This window comes from Cynocephalus volans, chromosome 4, assembly GCF_027409185.1.
Source record: "Cynocephalus volans isolate mCynVol1 chromosome 4, mCynVol1.pri, whole genome shotgun sequence".
Classification (NCBI taxonomy): Eukaryota; Metazoa; Chordata; class Mammalia; order Dermoptera; family Cynocephalidae; genus Cynocephalus; species Cynocephalus volans.
Window position 1 is genome coordinate 153,378,172 of NC_084463.1, and position 22,311 is coordinate 153,400,482.

A 22,311-nucleotide genomic window follows, 5' to 3' on the forward strand; every position below is an offset into this window, starting at 1 on the left:
CGGAAAAGGGGAACTGTTGGTTGACAAGTACAAAGATTCAGTTAAGCAGGAGGAGTAAGTTCTGGCGACTATTGCACAGCGTGGTGACTACAATTAATAATAACATATATTTCAAAATAGCTAAAAAAAAGGGTTTTATGCGTTTTCACGAAAAATAAGTCATAAATATTTGAGGTAATGGAGATGTGAACTAACCTGATTTGATCATTCTACAATGTATATATGCATCAAAACATCACATTATACCCTATAAATACATACAATTATTATTTGTCAATTACAAATAAGATATACCTTTATCATCCCTTTATTTTTCCTTTATAATGTTATGTTTTCGCTATTAAAATTGTCATATAAATATTATTTTTAGATAATGATTCATTAATATGAAAGTTTAGCCTGGATAATAAATGCCTATGTAAAGGTATTTATTATATTTAAACATAAGAACAAACAAAAAGGCAACAATAAATCTTCACTTGGGATCTTTGGAGTATTTTTATAAAGCTTAATTTTTAAAAATATAAAGCCTATTGTATTTTCATATGCAAAAAGAAAAAGTGAAATGTAGTTTCTAAAAACTATATATATCTACATACATTATTTCCACTAAAAAATGAAATCATTTATATTAAGAATGTGATCTCAGACACCAAAGTAGTTATTTTAAATTCTACTATAAAAATTGACCTATCTGACATGTCTTGAAGTAATTTCTCCACATGTATGTGTGTTGGTTATATGAGTTTTTCATGAATGATGTGTGTGTGTGTGTGTGTGTGTGTTGATTGTGTGTATATGTGGGAATTTCGGTAAGCATGTTTATTAAGAAAGATTTTTTATTGATTATGTATATTCATGGGACACAAAGCTGACCATCGCCACCTGTGCCCAGGATGTGATGATCAGATCAATACTAACAGCATGCCCATTACCACAAATTGCAATTATCCCCCGTGCCCCCCACCCAATATCTCTCCTACCTTCCCCCCACTCCTCAGCAACCGTAGTTATGTTTTCTCCATCTGCAAGTACAATGCACCTTCGTTAACAAAGATTTTTAAAATAAGAATTCAACATTCAGAGTTAATCCTTTCTGACCTATTCTTCTTAGGTCTCATATTCTTCAAGTCTTTTGCTTTGTAGACTTAATACATAGTTGGTAAATTACCTCAGGGAATTAGAAATTTGTGGGCTGAATAGGTAAATAGTTTCCCTATAGGATCTGAGGTGGATGAAACTGCCTTATTGTGGATTCTATGTAATTAAAATATAAATCCTATGGAAGACCTTGCTTTCCCCACAGTCTTTTTAAAGGCACTCTTGACCTCTTTGTTCCTCAGGCTGTAGACCAGCGGATTCAGCATGGGAATGACTATGGCGTAGAATACAGATGCGACTTTGTCTGTGCCCACGGAGTGGCTGGAGCTGGGTTGTAAGTACATGAAGATGCCTGTCCCATAGAAGATAGAAACAGTGGTGAGGTGGGACGCACAGGTGGAAAAAGCCTTCTGGCGTCCTTCACGTGAGCGCATCCTCAGGATGGCAAAAAATATAAACAAGTAGGTGATCAAGATGACCAGGATAGAGAAGAAGTCATTGGAGCCACCACAAGAAAAATAACCATCTCACTGCTAGCTGTCTGAGCATGAGAGAGCCAGGAGAACAGGAGTGTCACAGAAAAAGTGGTCAACTACGTTGGACCTACAGAAGGTGAGCCTGAAAGTGTTCCCCGTGTGGATGGAGGCATTGAGGAAACCAGAGACGTAGGAGCCTGTGGCCAGACGAGCACACACACCTGCAGTCATGGTGGTGGTGTAATGCAGGGGGTTACAGGCTGCTGCGTAGCGGTCATAGGCCATTGAGCCCAAGAGGACACTTTCCACAGTGATGAAGGCTACAAAGAAGAAGAACTGAGTGGCTCAAGCACTGTAGGGCATGATTTTGTCTCCCGTGAGGAAGCTTGCCATCACCTTGGGAGTGACAGCTGAGGAATAACCAACGTCCACCAGGGAGAGGCTACTGAGAAAAAAGTACATGGGAGTGTGGAGACGAGAGTCCCACAGAATCAATCCAATTATCCCCAGGTTTCCAACCAGAGTGATGAGGTAGATAAAAAAAAAAAAAAAAAAAAAAAAAGATTATGAAGAGTGGGATCTGCAGTTCCAGGTCAATGGTTAACTCTACAAAAGAACTCGGTCACCCCTGTACTGTTCTCCGTGGGGAATTGTATGGCTGTCCTGTAGGAATGAGAAAATAGACTCAGAATAATAAATGGAGAAAGACAGCTGAGATTAGTCAGCATGTCCATTCTGTGCCTTATGTCAGTATTGCAATTACTTGTTTCCAGGGGACCTGGATAAAACGTGCCATGAGAAGAAAATGCAACCTTAAAATAATGATAGATCATACAGTGTCCCAGATAAAACAGTTTGGGACATAACGCACCCCAGTCTCCTAACTTTTCAGATGACTGAAGTAATGAACAGGAAAAAAAAAAAAAAAACTTATGTGAGATCTTCACATTAGTTACTAAGTAGAAAAAGTCAAATTCAAATTTTCCAAAACAAATACAAATTATTCTTTACATTCAAGTAGAATAGTTTAGTGTCTTAGTCTACTCAAGCTGCTGTAACAAAATACAACAGAGTGGATAGCTTATAAACAACAGAAGTTTATTTCTCACAGTCCTGGAGGCTGGGAAGTTCATCAAGGTCTCAGCAGATTTAGTGTCTAGTAAGTGCTCATTTCCTGAATTATACATGGCATCTTCTTGCTGTATCCTTACACGATGTAAGGGGTCAGCTGGCTCTCTGGGGTCTCTTTTAAGGGCACTAATCAGAATCATGAGGGCTCTTTCCTCATGATCTAATCATCTCCCAAAGCCCCTCACATTCTAATGCCATCACCTTGGGGGTTAGGATTTCAAATTATGAATTGAGAGTAGGCACAAATATTGAGACCACAACGCTTAGTAAAATTAATGTGAAACTGAATTAATTTTACTCCAACTGACTTTTGATTTGACTTTTGTACTGTAAGTACAATGTCATATGATAGTGAAAGAGATAAAACATGCTTAGCCCCAAATGGTCTCCAGGTATAGTATAGTAGAAAGGATGTATAAATTTCTACAGTGTGAAAACAGTAGACATGTATGTACAAAGAAGAAGACATCTAGAAACTAAAATTTTTAACCGGTATGAAATGAATGCAGTTTTTAACTTTCACATCCAGATGTCCCGGATTTGGGACATGGCTCCAGACTAAGAACAATAGATGCAAATCCTAGCTCCACCATGTACAGAATCAGCAAACTTGGGTGGCGTGTAACGTGACTTGGCCATCAGTTTTCCCATCAACCTATTACCAAACTAAGTTGATAGTGAAAACTGGAAAGTTTTTAGATATGATTCAGACAGAGAGCTTGGTGTGTCTAGTATTGGAGAGGTGGATGATATAAGATGGAGCTTTCAAATAAAGGTGTCAAGTATAAGTCCCAATTTATTTTCTGAGTCACCTTGAACATAAACTAATGTGTCTAGGCCTCAGTGTCCCCTCTGTAAAATAAAGATGATAGTATTGTCTGGTACTTAACCATTCCGTTTATGTGTCTATTCTTGTTGAATTCAAAGCATAGGTAGGTTCTCTTTTTCTCTCATTATCCTTTCATTCTTAAAATCTGAGAAACCTTGAGTTAAGCCATCACAGATAAGAATAATACAAATTGTGATATGCTATCAGTGATGTTATAAAGTATGTAAGGGAATTTTTTGAAGCCCATGTAAAAGCCTATTAAGAAATCAACACTTATTTTTCTAACTCAGGAGTCTTTCCAAAGTGAAGTACGAGATTTTATCATCTTCAAAATTTTTAGCTAAATAGTTTAGACAGTAAAGCATTTTAAGAGATTAATTCTGGCTGCAGTAGTTAGATAGTTGATTCAGTCATGCATTTTCATGTGAGTAAGCAGATGCAAATAAAGATGTCTGCTTTCCTCATTTTTAAGATATGAGATCTGTAATTTAAGATTGTTGATATTTGCCATGTTGTGTCAAGGAGTCTCGTCATGGCCTGTTTGGGAGTTTAAGGGATGAGACAAGACAATTCAGGACATAGAGCAGAAGTGACAATGGAACCTGATGAGTTGTTTCCCTCCACTGTCATCATCCCTGACTTCCATCTGGGTGGGTGGGGGGAGAGGCGATGATCTTCAATGTATAGAGCACAAATCAACTCTGTCTAAGTTAAGCAAAAAAGAATTTATTGAAAGAATAATAGTGTGCTCACAGAACCAAAGAGAATGTTGGCTAATTAGGACGAGAAAAATCACAGCTAAACAAAGGAAGCCAGAGAGCAGAGACCACAGATAAGATCAAACCACTGGAACAGTTTGGTTAACACAATTCCTCTGACACATCCGCCACTTCTGTCCTATGGCACCAATGCCTTAGGTCACCACCATCCCAGCTTATCTACTCTTGCTAATGACACAGGCCACAACACCCACCATAAATAAAGGCTAACTATCCTCAATTCTGGGTATTATACATTGCATACCTTTGATTGAGACAAGTTTCTTTGCTGGTAGCAGAGCTGTGAGCATGGTAAATAGAATTTAAATAAGAACTGATCTCATTTGTGCAGCTTATTTCTTATAGTTTTGAACGCTGAGAAGTCCAAGCTCCAAGGAACACCTCTAGTGAAGGCCTCCTTGGCGGTGACTCTCTACAACAATGCAGGGTATATTAATCCATTTCTGTTGCTTATGACAAAATACTTAGAACTGGGTTCTTTGTAAGAGAACAAAATTTATTGCTGACAGTTTCAGAAGCTAGGAAGTTTAAAGTCCAGGGAGCACTTCTGGTGAGTCTTCCTTGGTGGTGGCTTTACAGCAATGTAGGGGTCTCACATGGCGGAAAATGTCAGAGCAGAGAGAGAGAGCTTCTCATGTGCTTTTCTTTTAAAGCCCTCAGAACCATGCCCTTGACCACCATTATTAATCCATTCACTACAGCATGGTGCTACCATCTAATCACGTCTTCAAGGCCCCACCTTTAGTTATGGTAATAGGATTCCCCACCCTCAACAATTAAAATGGGGTTGAAGCTTGAACTCATTCATGTGCTCCTTATAAAGCCACCAGTCCACACCCCTTATAACTCATTACTCCACAAATGGATTAATTCATTCATGAGGGCACAGTTCTCATGATCCAATCATCCCCCATAGGCCCCACTTTTCAAATATCATAATCAGATTTCCCACCTTTTTAACACTGTTACAGAGAGGATCAATTTTCCAACACTTAAACTTTTGGGGGTCACATTGGACTCACAGAAATGCCTTAACTCATTTAATCTTGACAACTCCATTAATTGGTAATGTTATTATTATTCCCATTTTACTTGTGAGGGAAGTGAGACAGAGAGATTAAGACACTTGCCCATATTCTGTGACAGTTTAGGTAGAACCAGGATTTGAACTCATGCCATTTTCTAGAGTCTCCTCTAGAGGAGCTGTTGAATACTATTGTATTGTCATTCAGGGGAACATGGGGTACAAATGCAATTTGTGGTAATGGGCATGATGCCAATACGGATCTGGCCTTCACATCTTGGGCACGAGGGGAGGGTTGACAGTCAGCTTTGTATCTCATGAATATTCATAACCAATAAAAAAATTTCACATACTGAAAAGCTACAAAAAATAGGAAAGTTTTGGTAAAGTGTGGAGGATATCAGCATTAATAAAGCAAATGTATTTCAAAGGGCCTAACTTATAGCTTAGCAAAGCCAAAGCCCTGTAGTTTAAGGAATCACCTAACTTTTTAGTATTGCACATAGAAATGCTTATCTTTGGAAAAACAGGAAACTTTCCCAGTACTAAAGTCTCTGTTGTAGATAAAAAAAAATTGTAACACAACAAAAGAGTTTGGGCAATCATCCTTGGTGCAGCTAAACTTAGTGATGGGAAAGTATGTGAGCTAAAAGGCTTCAAGGTTGTTAGTTGGGGGTTGTTCCACATCTCGCCTCTGGCTATTCCATTAAAGTTCTTAGGGAACTAAGTGTTGCCTTGATGATTATCTCATTGTTCTTTTTGTAACCACCTGTGTTCCTTTTCTGTAACTTTCTTGTTTGGAGAATAAAATCTGAGAGAAAACATAATTTGGGGTTATTCCTAGGAATTCTCCTCTCTTGAAGAATTGCTTCTGGGATTAACCCCTTCTTGGACTCTGACCACTCTGGAGAAATGGGCTTTGAGTAATCCTTTGCATCTCCATCACCCTGAGAGAGGTGACAGTAAAGGACATCCATAAAGAATGTCATATGTCTCCCCTGGTGGTCATATTATAGTGCCTACATTAAAAACATATCTGAAAAAATTTTGGTGAGTCTTAGAGTTGCTCAGCTTTGTCTGTAACCCAGTGAGTAAATCCAATATATTACAGATGAAGGTTTCTTCTCCAATTTGCTTTCTCAGCTTAGGAAGGTGGCATTTATATTTTCCTTTGATTTATTTTTCAGTTTATTAATATTTAACACACACACCAGCCCAACAACTATGTGGCGTGGTCTTTGAAATTAACTCATGGTGGCTTCCAAGGACCCTATGGGATAAATATTTTATTTTAGAGATAATGAATACCCTTTCAGAAATGAATGAATGTACTTTCATAAAAAAAGCAGGACTTTGTAATTGCTTTTTATAGCTAGTGTAGTGTTTGATGAAAGCTTACTATGTACCTAACTCTGTTTAAAGCACTTTATAAACATTAACTTATATGCTCCTCATAACAACAACATGAAGTAGGTACTATCATCCTCTCCATTTTATAAATGACAGAACTGAAGTACAGAGGGGTAACATAACCTGTAACCTTGCCTTACACAGCCTTTCTTATGCCCCATAACCATCTTGATAGAAATGTGGGGAAGTTATGCTGCCACGAGCCAATACAACTTATGTCATGCTCCAGTCTAGTTTCCACTTCCCGTCTAGTGATTCTATCTGATTGCTGCCAGAAAAGTTAATGCTGAGTCTCTTCTGGAGATGTTTTGCACTATCAAGAAGAAATAATCTGAAGTAGTGTAGATACACCAATGCTGTTCCTCAACAGATGAACTAGGGTCTCCATGGACAGTTTAATTGCAGCTTCTGTAAGTGACTGGAGTGAGAGACTGTGGTTGCCCTCAAGGGTACTTAGTCCCCTGATAACTTTATGCATGTATAAATCCCTCCTGTTCCCAGTCATTGATCTCTAACATCCCAACATGAGTCCATTTGCCATAATTTTAGAGGGACCAGCCTGTGTGCCAAAGGCCTTCTGGTGTTCATGAATTGATCTTAATGTAAAGTGTTTCCTGTTTTACTAAATGGCCTTATTTCACACTGGTATATTACTCTGAGCCTGCAGCCATAACCAGGATTAAAACTTTAGTCCAAAAATAATGTTCATGGTGAGTATGGTGATCTCTTCTTAGAGTTGTTCAGGATGCTACAGAATGCATTCAGAGACTTTTTTCTCTTAGTCTTTGCAACAGCATTCCTGAGTGACAGGTTGGAGAATATTTTACAAACTTTACCTACTAATTACCTTTTCCTTATATCTCCCTGCCTCTAGAGAACTTCAATTTTTGTGACTAGATATTAAGAAATAACTTCTTTAACTTTTCTTCGTTGAATGGAACTTGCAATTTGAAGATCCCAAGTGAAGTTGTGACACCTTTCTTGAAGAGCAAGGTAAGTTTCTAGCTCAGTTCTCTGGTCTATTTAGATTGCAGTAATGGAGGATGTGCTATGTAAAGGTACAAAGGTAACCAGTATTCCCTGGAGTACCCAGAGTTTAGTATCCCATGTTTTAATACTCTCATGCTTTTATGCTGTTTGAGTCCAGATATCACAACAATCTCCAATAATTAGAAAGATGATGATTTTATTCAGATAATAGAAGATGGTATTCTTCTCATCACTTATAGTACCTGTCCTTAGGACATCACTTAGAAAGTCATAGGCACTCAGTAAATGTTTGTTGAGGCAATGAGTGAACAAATGAATGAATCAATGAACGAAGCAAATCAGTGAATGAACAGTGCCCTGGTTAGTGAGCACATTATGAAGCCCATGGTCCTGTGTTACGAAAGCATAATCTCCTGCCTATCTTTGCACAGGCGATTCAGAGTCACTTGATCAAAGGTTTTAGACTTTTTTGAATAAGAAATCCATAGCAAAAATAAGATTTACATTGTGATCCGGCACACACACACACTCAGAGGCATAAACATAAACACACGTATAGCAAAAACATAATTTTCGTGGAGCCCTACTTTCTCAGTAACCTGCCACATGCATTTACTTTCTACTCTTTTCTATTTTAAATGAACAAAATATTTAGAAGATCATCTGTACTTTAGATGAATTATTACTGATAATAGCAGTGGTGTTTAATTTAGTTAATTTTTTTTATTAGAAAAATGCTGGTCCTAACTCACTACTGTATTTCACTATCTATTAATCGATTATGACCTGCCATTTATAAAATACTATACTATAACAACTTGTGGTAAATTAATTCTCAAAATTCAGTTCACCTACAACTAATTCATGGAGGATTTATTTGCTGGAAATTTTATCAATATGATAATTTATATTAACATTAATATAATTAATTATGAGATCATAATAATGAGCATAACTTATTTATCTTAAGGAATTTTATGAAATATTATTCTTGATAATATTGCAAAGCCATAAATATATTCTTCTTGTGATTTAAATATTTTCACAGAGTATATTTGCAGGGGAATTTTAAGAAAGCTATTGACATTAACAATATATTCCACAACACAATGTAGAATATATTGAATAAAATTATATTAATTAAGAGTATCTTTTTATAGAAATATTAATAAAATAGACGTAAATTCTGTTCTCTTTATATAAATTTTCATCTAGAATCTCTGAGCAGTTATCACTGGAGATGTTGTTTAATTTCTCTGTGGGAATTGCTCTGTCAGAGCTGCTTTGGTACAGCAATAACAATATCTTCACTAGTTCATCCATCCAACAAAAATTTATTGACTGCATTTTCTGTGCCTTGAACTGTGATAGACATATGGATATGTAGATAAATCAATTAAGGCTTTTCCAGGTTTTAACCTAGTAAGCAACACTATTCAAACACATAAGTATAAAAAGGTTTTCCCAATAACTATGCAGTATCTATTACCACCATTTCACAGAAGAAGGAAATAGACCTCTAGAGACTTTAGAAATAACATTCAGACTATTAAATGAAGCTGAAATCCAAACCCAGGTGTCAGGCCCTAAAATCCAGGTACTTTTTACTACCTCAGATTGATTTACAATTATGGAATTACCTAATAATTCTCTTTAATTTATTATCTACAATATACTAAGTACATACTAGGTACAAAGAATCATATAGAAACAAAATATAAGGTAGCATAATTTATTGCTAAGGCATTAAGGATTGGATTCAGTCTGGGGTTTGAATCTATTTGATCTAGGACTAGAGTGTCTAGCATGAAGGACACTATCGCTGCTCAAAATGTTGCTGATAATGTTGTTGGAATTAAAATGACATGGTCTCTAGCATTCACTGACTGTCTCTTTGAAAAGACAAAATTTTAATATGCAATTCTTTCCTACCTCGGTCAGCTCCCATATCTGTATCTTGCCCCAGGTTTCCTTTTCTTAACTTTCCCAGTGACCCATTCTGAGCCTCAGTTCTTACCAGGTGTGGCCTAAATGGTGACATGTGCTAAAGTGGTTATACTGGAGGAGGTACATTTTGAAGGTAGAAAGAACAGTATGTGCTCATAGATTACATGGGGAATGTGAGGGAGAGAGCTAGAGCTGTATGATTCTGGTATGAAGGGATAATTTGTTGGAGACTTTATCAGGTTTGATCAGATATTAAGCATGGATCGTGAAAATTGAGAAGGCTACTTTGTGATGAGATTATGCGCTGGTTGAAATAATTGGTCCAACCTTCAATAGATTCCCTTGCATCTCAAAATTTGTATGTGTTATTATTACTAAAGCTTAGCCCCAAATTTTCTGCTAATATTTGCCAAAATGTTATGTTTGTTTAAACAAATTTTAATTTACATTATGAGGTCACCCACATAAACTTCTTTAGTGATATGTTTCCAATGATTTTGTTGGGGTTTTTTTCCCCCAACAATTGTATATACTACTACTATTAATAATATTTATTTAATAATAATATCTGTGATTTATTGAGTGCTAACTATGTATTAGGCAGTATTCTAAGTGATTTAAACATATCAATTTATTACATTCTCCAAACAGCTTTCTGAGGTACTATTATTATTATTCTTGTTTTAAACTGAGGTACAGAAAGTTGCAAATTGCCCAAGATTACCCAACTAGAAATTGAAAATGTCAGGATATGAAGGTAAACAGGTCGTCCTGGTGATCATGTTTTTTACCACTACACGGTGCTGCCTCTTTGAGTACTTGTATCTTTCTCAAAGCACCTTTTAAAATTGCTATATGAGTCTTGTGACATAGTAAAAGTAGGAAGTGCAATGCCCACTTAATTTTTTCGGGTGAAGGTATGAAAGCTCAGGGATGTTTGTGTAGCTTGTCCAAGGGGAAAAACAAGGATGACCACCTTCCTCTGTTCTGTGCTGCTTCTCTCATGGGGATGAAGCAGTACAGTGCAGTGTCTATTTGCATGGTCATGGTTTTGAGCTTCTTACACTTTTTGGCATGTCTTTTAAGGAGGAAAGTTTTCTCTGTGGATTGAAACAGCAACTCTCCTTTCTTAGACCTCAGATGGATCACAACTGCGTGGATGATTATCTCATACTTCACAGTGTTTCGCACCCAGACAGGCAGTGATGTGTCATTGCTCTTAGCCAATTATCTGATAGAAGAGTTGGGAAGATTAAGTGAAATAACATTTCTTCTTCTCAGACTAACAGGCACATAGTTAAGTACTAAGATAATGTAAGTGTTATCTGACCCAGGAATGAGTGATAAAAGTAAGAGTAATTTACAGAGGAAGCACAAACATTCAACCCAAATGAAAATAAGCAATAAAGATTTTGGAAGCAACTGAGTGGTCACTTGCACCATCTGACTGGGGTCAGGAACTAACAGATATTGTACACACTCCTAGAGATTGTAAGGTGGAGCTTAGAAGATGCCAGTCTCAGGGTTGCTGGGAACTCTGCCTTGGTAATGGGATCATGGCATACTTATGTCAATTTGGTGACATGAGTATGCTATGAGTCATTTCCCATGCATGCGTAATTGGTCCATTTTTCTCCCCTTGTTTTGACAGGTGAAACACAATTTCAAAATGGCATCCATGGAGAACAGCACTGAAGTGAAAGAATTTAGACTCTTGGGACTGACTGACATCCCAGAGCTGCAAGTCCCCCTCTTCATAACATTTACCCTGATTTATCTCATCACTCTAGTTGGAAACCTGGGGATGATCATGTTGATTCTGTCAGACTGTCATCTCCACACCCCCATGTATTTTTTCCTCAGTAACCTCTCTCTGGCAGACTGTGTTTACTCCTCTGCTGTCACTCCCAAGGTGATGGCTGGGCTTCTCACAGGAGACAAAGTTATCTCCTATGGGGGATGTGTTGCTCAAATGTTCTTCTTTGTGGCTTTTGCCAGTGTTGACTGCTTTCTACTTGCTGCAATGGCCTATGATCGTCATGCAGCAGTATGTAAGCCCTTACATTACACCACCACTGTGACCACCAGTGTGTGTGCTCAGATGGTGATGGGCTGCTATGCCTCGGGTTTTCTTGAAACTGCCATCTACACTGGGTTCACCTTCTGCCTCTCCTTCTGCCATTCTAATGTGGTCCACCACTTTTTCTGTGATATCCCCCCAATCCTGGCTCTTTCCTGCTCTGATACCTACATGAATGAAATTGTGCTCTTCATATTAACATCTTTCAATGTCTTTTTTGCTCTGATAGTTATCTTGACCTCCTATTTGCTCATATTCATTTGCATCCTGCGCATACGCTCAGCAGCAGGACGGAAGAAAGCCTTCTCCACCTGTGCATCTCACTTCACTGCTGTAACCATATTCTATGGATCTATAATCTTCATGTACCTACAACCCAGCTCTAGTCATTCCATGGACAATGACCAAATGGCATCTGTGTTCTATACAATAATAGTCCCCATGTTGAACCCAATTGTCTATAGTCTAAGGAACAAAGAAGTTAATAATGCTTTCAGGAAAGCCATGGAGAAGATGAAGACTCTGCTCAGCTCATAATTTTAATTAGGGAGATTATACAATCTGTATAGTTAATCGGTTATCTATTCTTGTGTAACAAACTGTCTCAAAACTTAATGGCTTAAAACAATAGTTCATTGCTTTTTACATTTCTGTAAGCAGGACAGTCCTTTTGCTACTTTCACCTGGACTTATTCATGAGGTTGCCTATGTTCCAGAAGGTTAGCTGTTTGTAAGATCCAAGGTGGCCTCATTCACATGTATGGATATTGAGGCTTGCTGCTCTCTAGGTCACCTTATTTCTTTTCTACATGGTCTTTCATTCCCCAGAAACCAACCAACATTCTTACATGACATCTTCAGGCCAGAATTCTCCCAGTGTGAAAGCAAAACTGAATGGCTCCTTGAAGTCTAGATTCCCAAACTTCATACAACATTTTTTTCCAGCTTAGTATACTTGTCACTGCTAGTCCAAGTGCAGACCCAGATTCAAGTATGAAGAAAGAGACTCCACCTCTTGAGGAAAGGAGCTGCAAAGAATTTGTGGCCATAGTTCATCTAGTACAATTAGAAATTAGACTAAACTGCTGTAACAAAGAAAGCCAAATATATTGCATTAATAAGACAGCAATGTATTTCTCAAGCAGAAGTAGCTAAAGCAGAAGTGTGAAAATGAACTGTCTAGACTGCTGTGGTGTTTTAGTCATTCTGGAATACATGTTCCTTTTCACGTTGTCTCTATCATCTCCAAGTATGTTGAAACTCTGTCCTCATCATAACTATTCTAGCAGGAGGGAAGGAAAAAGAGAAGAGATAGAGGATAAACAATTTATTTTCTAGCAAATGATGTAGTAGCCATACATATTGCTTCTAAGCACATTCCACTGGCAAGAATTCAGTCATGTGGTCACAACTAGCTGCAAAGCTGACTTTAACTTTTAATCTCAAGCTGAGTGGCAATGCGTTTAGCTGAAATCCCCAATACGCTAGAAGAAAGAGAGAATGGGGTTTGGGGAAAACTGAGAGTCTGCCACACAATTTGTACCTGAATCTGAACTGACAGATTTATCTCCCAAACGGGGTTTCTGTTTCTTTTTCCCTCCTGGGATCTCTTCCTAGACCTTGAATTGCTTCTTAAATAAGCCCTTTCTTGACCACTCCACTTAAATACCTACCCTAAGTAATCCCTTATCTTCCTATATGTTCTTCATAGAATTTAAATAAATCTTTGAAATTATATGATATATTTGCTTAATTGTTTATTTTCCGTTTCCTCCAAATCAAATGTAATATTATATATGTAACATAACCTGTATAATCTAGCCCCCAAGTTGGCTAGATTAACTTTAACTTATTTGAAAAGTGAAGATTATGTAAATTGCTGATGAATTAGATGTGAGTGTGAGAAAAATAATTACAAAGATTTCTGTTTGTTTTGTTTTGTTTGTATAACTTAGTTTTCTAAGCAAAGGATAAATTGACCACTATGTGCGATGTGAAAAATTATGATAGTAGGTTTGTGATGGCAGAAGGCCATGAGTTTCATTTTGTACATATGAAAGTTGAGATGTCTCTTGGATGCTACCAGCAAAAGTTAGTACTGGAATGAACATATAAACTGCTAAAAGAATAGATTTTATGTGCTTTTAATGACAAAAAATAATAAGCATGTGAGATGATGGATTCGTTGATTAGCCTGATCTAATCATTTCACATTGTAAACATACAAAAGCCATTTTTTACAAGCTCATCACCAGTATTATTCTGAATGGGGAAAAATTGAAGGCCTTCCCCTTAAGGACAGGAACAAGACAAGGATGTCCACTCTCACCACTTCTATTCAACGTAGTACTGGAGGTACTAGCTAGAGCAGTCAGGCAAGATAAAGAAACAAAGGGAATCCAGATTGGAAAAGATGAAGTCAAACTTTCCCTATTTGCAGATGACATGATACTATATATATAAAAACCTAAAGACTCTATCAAAAAACTCCTAGAGCTGGTTAATAACTTCAGTAATGATGCAGGATACAAAATAAATGCCCCTAATCAGTAGCATTTATATACTCAAATAATGAATAAACAGAGAAATAAAGAAAGTAAGCCCATTTACAATTGTCACCAAAAAAATACAATACCTGGGGATCGATTTAACCAAGGAGGTGAAAAACCTCTACAATGTGAATTACAAACCACTTCTGAAAGAAATTAAAGAAGATAAAAAAAGATGGAAAGGCATTACATGCTCTTAGATTGGAAGAATTAACATTGTGAAAATGTCTATATTATCCAAAGTGATCTACAGATTCAATGCAATCCCCATCAAAATACCAATGACATTCTTCACAGAAATGAAAAAAAAAAAAAACCTACCTTACTAGGGAAAAACAAAAGACCGTGAATAGCCAAAGCAATCCTGAGCAAAAAAACCCCAAAGACATAGGCATAACTCTGCCTGACTTCAAATTATACTACAAAGCTGTTGTAACCAAAACAGCATGGTACTGGTATAAAAATAGACATTCAGATCAGTGGAGTAGAATAGAAAACCCAGAAATCACTCCTCAGACTTATAGCCATCTGATATTAGACAAAGGCAACAAAAATCTAAATTGGGGAAAAGATTGCCTCTTCAACAAGTGGTGGTCGGAAAAGTGGATATCCATATGCAGAAGAATGAGACTAGATATACATCTCTCGCCAAATCATCTCAAAATGGATTAAAGACCTAGATATAAGACCCAAAACTGTAAAATTACTAAGGGATGATACAGGTGAAACACGTCAGCAGTTAGGTCAGGACACAGGCTTTATTAACATGAGCCCTAAAGCACAAGCAGCAAAAGAAAAAAATTAACAAATGGAACTATATCAAGCTAAAATGTTTCTGCACAGCAAAAGAAACAATCATGTAGAGAAAAGACAACCTACAGAGTGGGAGAAAATTTTTGCTAACTATGCATCCTACAAGGGATCAATATCCAGAATATACATAGAACTCAAGCAATTATACAGTAAAAAAATAAATGACCCAATTAAGAAATGGGCAAAAGAGCTGAATAGACACTTTTCAAAGGAAAACATACAAATAGCCAACAGATACATGAAAAAATGCTCAACATCACTAGTCATCAGGGAAATGCAAATTAAAACCACATTGAGATACCACCTCAGTCCACTTAGACTGGCTATAATCAAAAAGAATGTGAATAACAAATGCTGGCAAGAGTGTGGAGAGAAGGGAACACTCCTACACTGTTGGTGGGACTGTAAATTAGTACAACCTCTTTGGAAAACAATTTGGAGGTTTCTCAAACAACTACAGATAGATCTTCCATATGATCCAGCAATCCCTTTTCTGGGTATATAGCCAGAAGAATGGAAATCATCATGTCGAAGAGATTCCTGCACTCCCATGTTTATTGCAGCTCTGTGTACAATAGCCAAGATATGGAACCAACCTAAATGTCCATCAATAGATGATTGGATAAGGAAACTGTGGTATATGTACACTATGGAATACTACTGTGCCGTAAAAAGGAATGAAATACTCCCATTTGCAACAACATGGATGAGCCTGCAGAAACTTATGTTGAGTAAAATAAGCAAAGCACAGAGGGATAAATACCACATGTGCTCACTCATATGTAGAAGCTAAGAGAGAAAGAAAGGCAGGAAAGAAAGACCACAGTAGTGCCATGATCCAGCTGAGGGAGGGCACATTCCTAGGGCTACAAATTGGAATTGACGGGAGAGGGGAGGGAAGAGGGGGGTAGGGAGGGAGATTGAGGGATAATTGGGAAGGGATAAAGGGTACAAAAGTAATTTCTCATAATGGATATGCTCCGAGTATTAATATGGCCCCCACATCATGGGCAGGAAGGGGGGACAATCACCTTTGTATCTCATAGATATTCATAGCAAACAAACAAACAAACAAACAAATAAATAAATAAAGACTTAGTATAAAGCTACAGCAACCAAAAAAAAACCAACAAAAAAACATACACCAAAATATCACATTATATCCTATAAATATATATAATTCTTATTTGTCAATTAAAAACAAAATTTAAAATCTACAAATAAAAATAAAAAAAATTCTGGAGCTATAAGCACGTATAGTTTTTAAAGCCATGATAATGAATGATATCTGCAAGGGAAAACAGACAGAAAGAAGTGGTTCAAAAACTGAGACCAGGAGAATTTCCTCAGTAAGAGGTTAGAAAGATTAGTTGCCAGCAAAGGTGAGTGATGTCCTGGAAACCAAGTGATTAGACGTTTCAAGGGGAAACGTGTGCCAAAGCTGCTGATAGGTCAAGTAATATTAAAATGAAGAACTGACTCAGTCTACAGCCACATAAAGTTGTCTGATAACTTTGACAAGTTTTGGTTCAATGGCAGAGGAAAAATAACATTAAATACATACTCTAAGCAAAAGAAACAATTAACAGAGTTAAAAGACAACCAACAGAGTGGGAGAAAATATTTGCAAAATATACATCTGACAAAGGATTAATATCCAGAATATATAAGGAACTCAAACAACTTTACAAGAAGAAAACAAACAACCCAATTAAAAAATGGGCAAAAGAGCTAAGTAGGCATTTCTCTAAGGAAGATATACAAATGGCCAACAGACATATGAAAAAATGCTCAACATCACTCAGCATCCGGGAAATGCAAATCAAAACCACATTGAGATACCGTCTAACCCCAATTAGGATGGCTAAAATCCAAAAGACTCTGAACGATAAATGCTGGTGAGGTTGCGGAGAAAAAGGAACTCTCATACATTGTTGGTGGGACTGCAAAATGGTGCAGCCTCTATGGAAAATGGTGTGGAGGTTCCTCAAACAATTGCAGATAGATCTACCATACGACCCAGCTATCCCACTGTTGGGAATATACCCAGAGGAATGGAAATCATCAAGTCGAAGGTATACCTGTTCCCCAATGTTCATCACAGCACTCTTTACAATAGCCAAGAGTTGGAACCAGCCCAAATGTCCATCATCAGATGAGTGGATACGGAAAATGTAGTACATCTACACAATGGAATACTACTCAGCTATAAAAATGAATGAAATACTGCCATTTGCAACAATATGGATGGACCTTGAGAGAATTAAATTAAGTGAAACAAGTCAGGCACAGAAAGAGAAATACCACATGTTCTCACTTATTGGCAGGAGCTAAAAATTAATATATAAATTCACACACACACACACACAAACACACACACACACACACACACACACACACAAACCGGCGGGGGGGGGGGGGAAGAAGATATAACAACCACAACTACTTGAAGTTGATATGACAAGCAAACAGAAAGGACATTGTTGGGGGAGGGGGGGAGGGAGAAGGGAGGGAGGGAGGTTTTGGTGATGGGGAGCAATAATCAGCCACAATGTATATCGACAAAATAAAATAAAAAAATAAATAAAATAAATAAATAAATAAATACATACATACATACTCTACAATGTAGCCTATGATTATTCATTGCTTTGCACAGTTACAAAATATTTTCACAAAAACTGCATAGTACAGTAAATGTATTTTGTAGTTTTTCCAGAGCAGGTAGAGAGAGAGGGCTTTGAGGACATTAACTTTGAGAAGAGAGATAGTGGACAGGCTCCAACAACATGGTGGGAACCCAGAGTTTTAGAAGTGAGATGGCTGGTAAGAGATGTTTTGGCAGTAGGAGATGCTTCATAAACTTGATGACCAATGATATTTCGTACTCAGTCCGGTGCAGTTAAAAGTTCTGGGCTTTACCTCCCCTTCATTATCTCTGAACACAAAATTATTATGATTGGCTTTTCTTTCTTTCTTTTTTTGCCTGAGCAGGAGCTGAGGTGAGTGCCATCCCATGCACCACCACGGGCCCAGACCTGAGACCCAGAAAGGCACACTCATGGCCTGAGCAGGAGCCAAGGTGGTCTACCACAGCCACTGCAACACCTACTGCCACTACAAGGTTGGCTCACCACCACAGTAGCAGCCAGGGCCACTCTACAGGCAGCCCCCCACACACCTGACTGCACTGATACAAGAAGAGTACCGAGCATTGCCTACAAATAGAGGAAGAAGTCTTTCTCCTCACAGACCACTCCAGAGTAATAGAAGAAATAAGTGTCCTACCAGATGACAAAACATCAAGGAAAAAATACTAGAAATACAAATAAGCAACAACAACAAAATGACACCACCAAAGGAATACAGTAATTGTAATGTACCAGACAACATACAGCAGGAAAACCTTGATACGTCTGAAAAAGAATTTAGAGCAATGATGTTAAGAAAGCTCAAAAAGATAAGAGAAGACTCAATTAGAGAACATAATGAAAAATAAAAAATATCCAGCATAGGAAGGAGGAAATTTACAAAGAGATTAACCTTAAAAAAGAATGTAGCAGAACTCCTAGAACTGAAGGATTCACTCAATGAAATAAAAAAAACAAGGAGAGCTTGAGTAGCAGACTAGAGCAAGCAGAAGAAAGAATTTCAGTTCTTGAAGATAGTTCTTGAAATAACCCAGACAAACCCTCCCCCCCCCAAAAAAAAGAAAAATGAATTTTAAAAAGTGAAGAAAATCTAAGAGAGCTAGCAGACAACCTCAAGTGCACAACATCCAAATCATGGTTAATCCAGAGTGGGGGGAGAAAGGAAAAGGCATTGAAAACTTATTCAAGCAAATAATATCAGAAAACTTCCCAGGTATGTGGAGAGACACAGACCTTCAGATCCAGGACACACAAAGATCCCCAAACAGTTTCAATCCAAAAATATTCTCTCCGAGACAAATTATAGTCAAACTGGCAATATGAAAGACAAAGAAAGAATACTGAAAGCAGTAAGAAAAAAGCATGCAGTTGCCAATGAAGTTAACCCCATCAGACTAACAGCAGACTTCTCAACTGAAACCTTACAGGCCAAAAGAAAATGGAATGGTACATTCAAAATACCAAAAGAAAAAAATTGTCAGCCAAGAATACCATATCCAGAAAGAGTATCCTTCAGAAATGAGTGGGAAATAGTGTATTTCCCAGACAAACAAAAATTGTGGGAGTTCACCACTATATGAACAGCATGGCAAGAAATTCTCAAAGCAGTCTTGCATCTGGAATTGGAAAAATGATAATCACTACTATGTATACACAAGAAAAAGCAAAATCTGCCATTAAACAAAAATGAAAATGAGAAAGAGAAAGAAGATAAATGAGGCTACCTCAGAAATCCAATTAACATTGATGATGAAAAATAAAAGGGGGAGAAAGGAACAAAAATATATGTAAAACATCTAACCAAAAAGCAATAAAATGAGAGGAAGACAGCAATACCCTAATTGCTGTCAGTAATAACCCTAAATGTAAATGGGTTAAACTCCACATTCAAAAGACATAGACTTACTGAATGGATCAAAAATCTAGATCCAACTACATGCTCTCTTCAAGAGACTTACCTCACCTGTAAAGACACACACAGATTATATGTAAAGGGATGGAAAAAGATGTACCATGCAAATGGAAACCAAAAATAAATTAACAACAACAAAAACACATGAGTAACTATTCATATATCAGATAAAATGCACTTTAAACCGAAAATCATAAAAAGAGACAAAGAAGGCCATTATTTAATGATAAAGGGATCTATCTAGTTAGAAGACAAAGCTATCATAAATATGTTGCAGCCAATACTGGAGCACACAGATATATAAAGCAAACACTAACATACCGATGAAAAGAGATTGACCCTATATGTTTATAGTAGGTGACTTGAACACCCCTCTCTCAGCACTGGACAGATCTTCCAAACAACAAGTCAACAAAGAAACACAGGACTTAAACTACACTTTAGACCAATTGTATCTGGCAGATATCTACAGAACATTTCATCCAACAACCACAGATTATACATTCTTCTCATCAGTGCATGGAACATTCAGCAGGATAGACCACATGTTAGGCCACAAATCAAGACTCAGTAAATTTTTGAAAATCAAAATCATTCTAAGTATCTTTTCAGACCACAATGGATTAAAACTAGAAATCAATAACATGCAAAACTCTGAAAAGTACACAAGTACATGGAAACTAAACAACAGGCTCCTGAATGACCTATGGGTCCAGGAAGAAACTAAACAAAAAATCAAAAAAATTTTTGAAACTAACAAAAATAAAGATACATCATACCAAAACCTGTGGGATACAGCAAAAGCAGTACTAAAAGAGAAGATTATTGCAATAAATGCTTACATCAAAAGAATAGAAAAGCTCTAAGTAAACGACCTAAGGCTACACCTCAAAGAACTAAAAAATAACAACAATCCAATCCTAAAAGTAGTAGACAGAAATAAATAATTAAGATCAGAGTAGAACTAATTAAAATAGAGACCCCCCAAAATGATACAAAAGATCAATGAAACAAAAGGTTTATTTTGTGAGAAGATAAATAAAACAGAGAAACCATTAGCCAGGTTAACAAAAAAAAGAAGAGAAGATCAAAATAACAAAAATCAGAATGGAAAGATATACATTACAACTGATATCACAGAAATATGAAAAATCTTTGGAGATTATTACAAACATCTGTACACCAACAAATATGAACCTGGAGGAAATGGATAAATTTCTGGACACACACAAACAACCAAGAACCAATAAGAAATAGAAAACCCGAACAGACCAATAACAAGCAACAATATTGAAGCAGTAATCAGCAATCTTCCAATAAAGAAAAGCCCAGGACTAGCTGGCTTTACAGCTGAATTCTATCAAACTTTTAAAGAGAAATTAAAGCCAATTCTCTTTAAGATATTCCAAAACATTGAAACAGCAGCCATTCTCCCAAACTCATTCAGTAAGACCAGCATCACCCTGATACCAAAACCAGTCAGACACAACAAAAAAAGAAAATTATGGGCCAATATCCTTAATGAATAAAAATGCAAAAATCTCAACAAAATATTAGCAATTTGAATACAGAAATATAACAAAAAAATTATACACCATCATCAAGTGGGATTCACTCCAGGGATGCAAGAATGGTTCAAGATATGTAAGCCAATAAATATGATACACCACATCAACAAAACCAATGGCAAAAACCATATGATTATCTCAATTGATGCAGAAAAGGCATTTGACAAAATTCAACATTGCTTCATGATTAAGACTCTCAGCAAATTAGGTATAGAAGGGAATTATCTCATACAAGAAAAGACATTTATGACAAACCAATCGTCAATATCACCCTGAATGGGAAAAAGCTTCTCCCTTAAGAACAGGAACAAGACAAGGATGCCCACTCTCACAACTCCTATTGGAAGTACTAAGTAGAGCAATCAGGCAAGGGAAAGAAATAAAGGGCAATCAGATTGAAGAAGAAAAATTCAAACTGTTTTTGTTTGCAGATGGCATGATCTTATACACATAAAAACCTACAGACTCTACCAAAAAACTCTTACAGCTGAGTAACAATTCCAGTAATATTGCAGGATACAAAACCAACACCCCAAAATCAATAGTGTTTTTACACTCTAACAACAAACTAGCAGAAAATGAAATCAAGAAGCAAGCCCATTTACAATAGTCACCAAAAAAAATTAAAAACCTAGGTATCAATTTAACCAAGGAGGTGAAATATCTCTACAATGAGAACTACAAAACACTACTGAAAGAAATTAAAGAGGACACAAAAAAGTGGAAGGACATACCATGCTCTTGGATGGGAAGAATTAACATCGTGAATATGTCCATTCTACCCAAAGCAATCTACAGATTCAATGCAATCCTCATCAAAATACCAACGACATTCTTCACAGAAATAGAAAAAGCAATCATAACATTTGTATGGAAAAACAAAAGACCCCAAATAGCCAAAGCAATCCTGAGAAAAAATAAATAAAGCTGTAGGCATAACACTATCCAACTTCAAATTATATTGCATAGCTATTGTAACCAAAACAGCATGGTACTGGCATAAAAACAGACACTTGGATCAATGGAACATAGTAGAAAATCTGGGAATCAA

The 22,311-nt window shown here is 36.9% G+C and overlaps 1 protein-coding gene and 1 pseudogene across 2 annotated transcripts; one reads left to right on the top strand and one right to left on the bottom strand.

Moving 5' to 3' along the window:
* Positions 1–1,265: 1,265 nt before the first annotated feature.
* LOC134375241 (olfactory receptor 5B12-like) lies at positions 1,266–2,311 on the bottom strand (annotated as a pseudogene).
* Positions 2,312–11,356: 9,045 nt separating this feature from the next.
* LOC134375398 (olfactory receptor 5B2-like) lies at positions 11,357–13,970 on the top strand. Of its 2 annotated transcripts, XM_063093810.1 has the most exons (2): positions 11,357–12,268; positions 13,941–13,970. In XM_063093810.1, the coding sequence occupies exons 1-2, from the start codon at positions 11,357–11,359 to the stop codon at positions 13,968–13,970; spliced, it is 942 nt and encodes a 313-aa protein (XP_062949880.1). The 2 variants fall into 2 exon arrangements, with proteins under 2 accessions (XP_062949880.1, XP_062949879.1); XM_063093809.1 differs by lacking the exon at positions 13,941–13,970 and having other exon boundaries at positions 11,357–12,304.
* Positions 13,971–22,311: the final 8,341 nt, after the last annotated feature.

Coding starts and splice junctions, on each gene's coding strand:
- LOC134375398 (XM_063093809.1), top strand. CDS start 11,357: ATGGCATCCATGGAGAACAGCACTGAAGTGAAAGAATTTAGACTCTTG.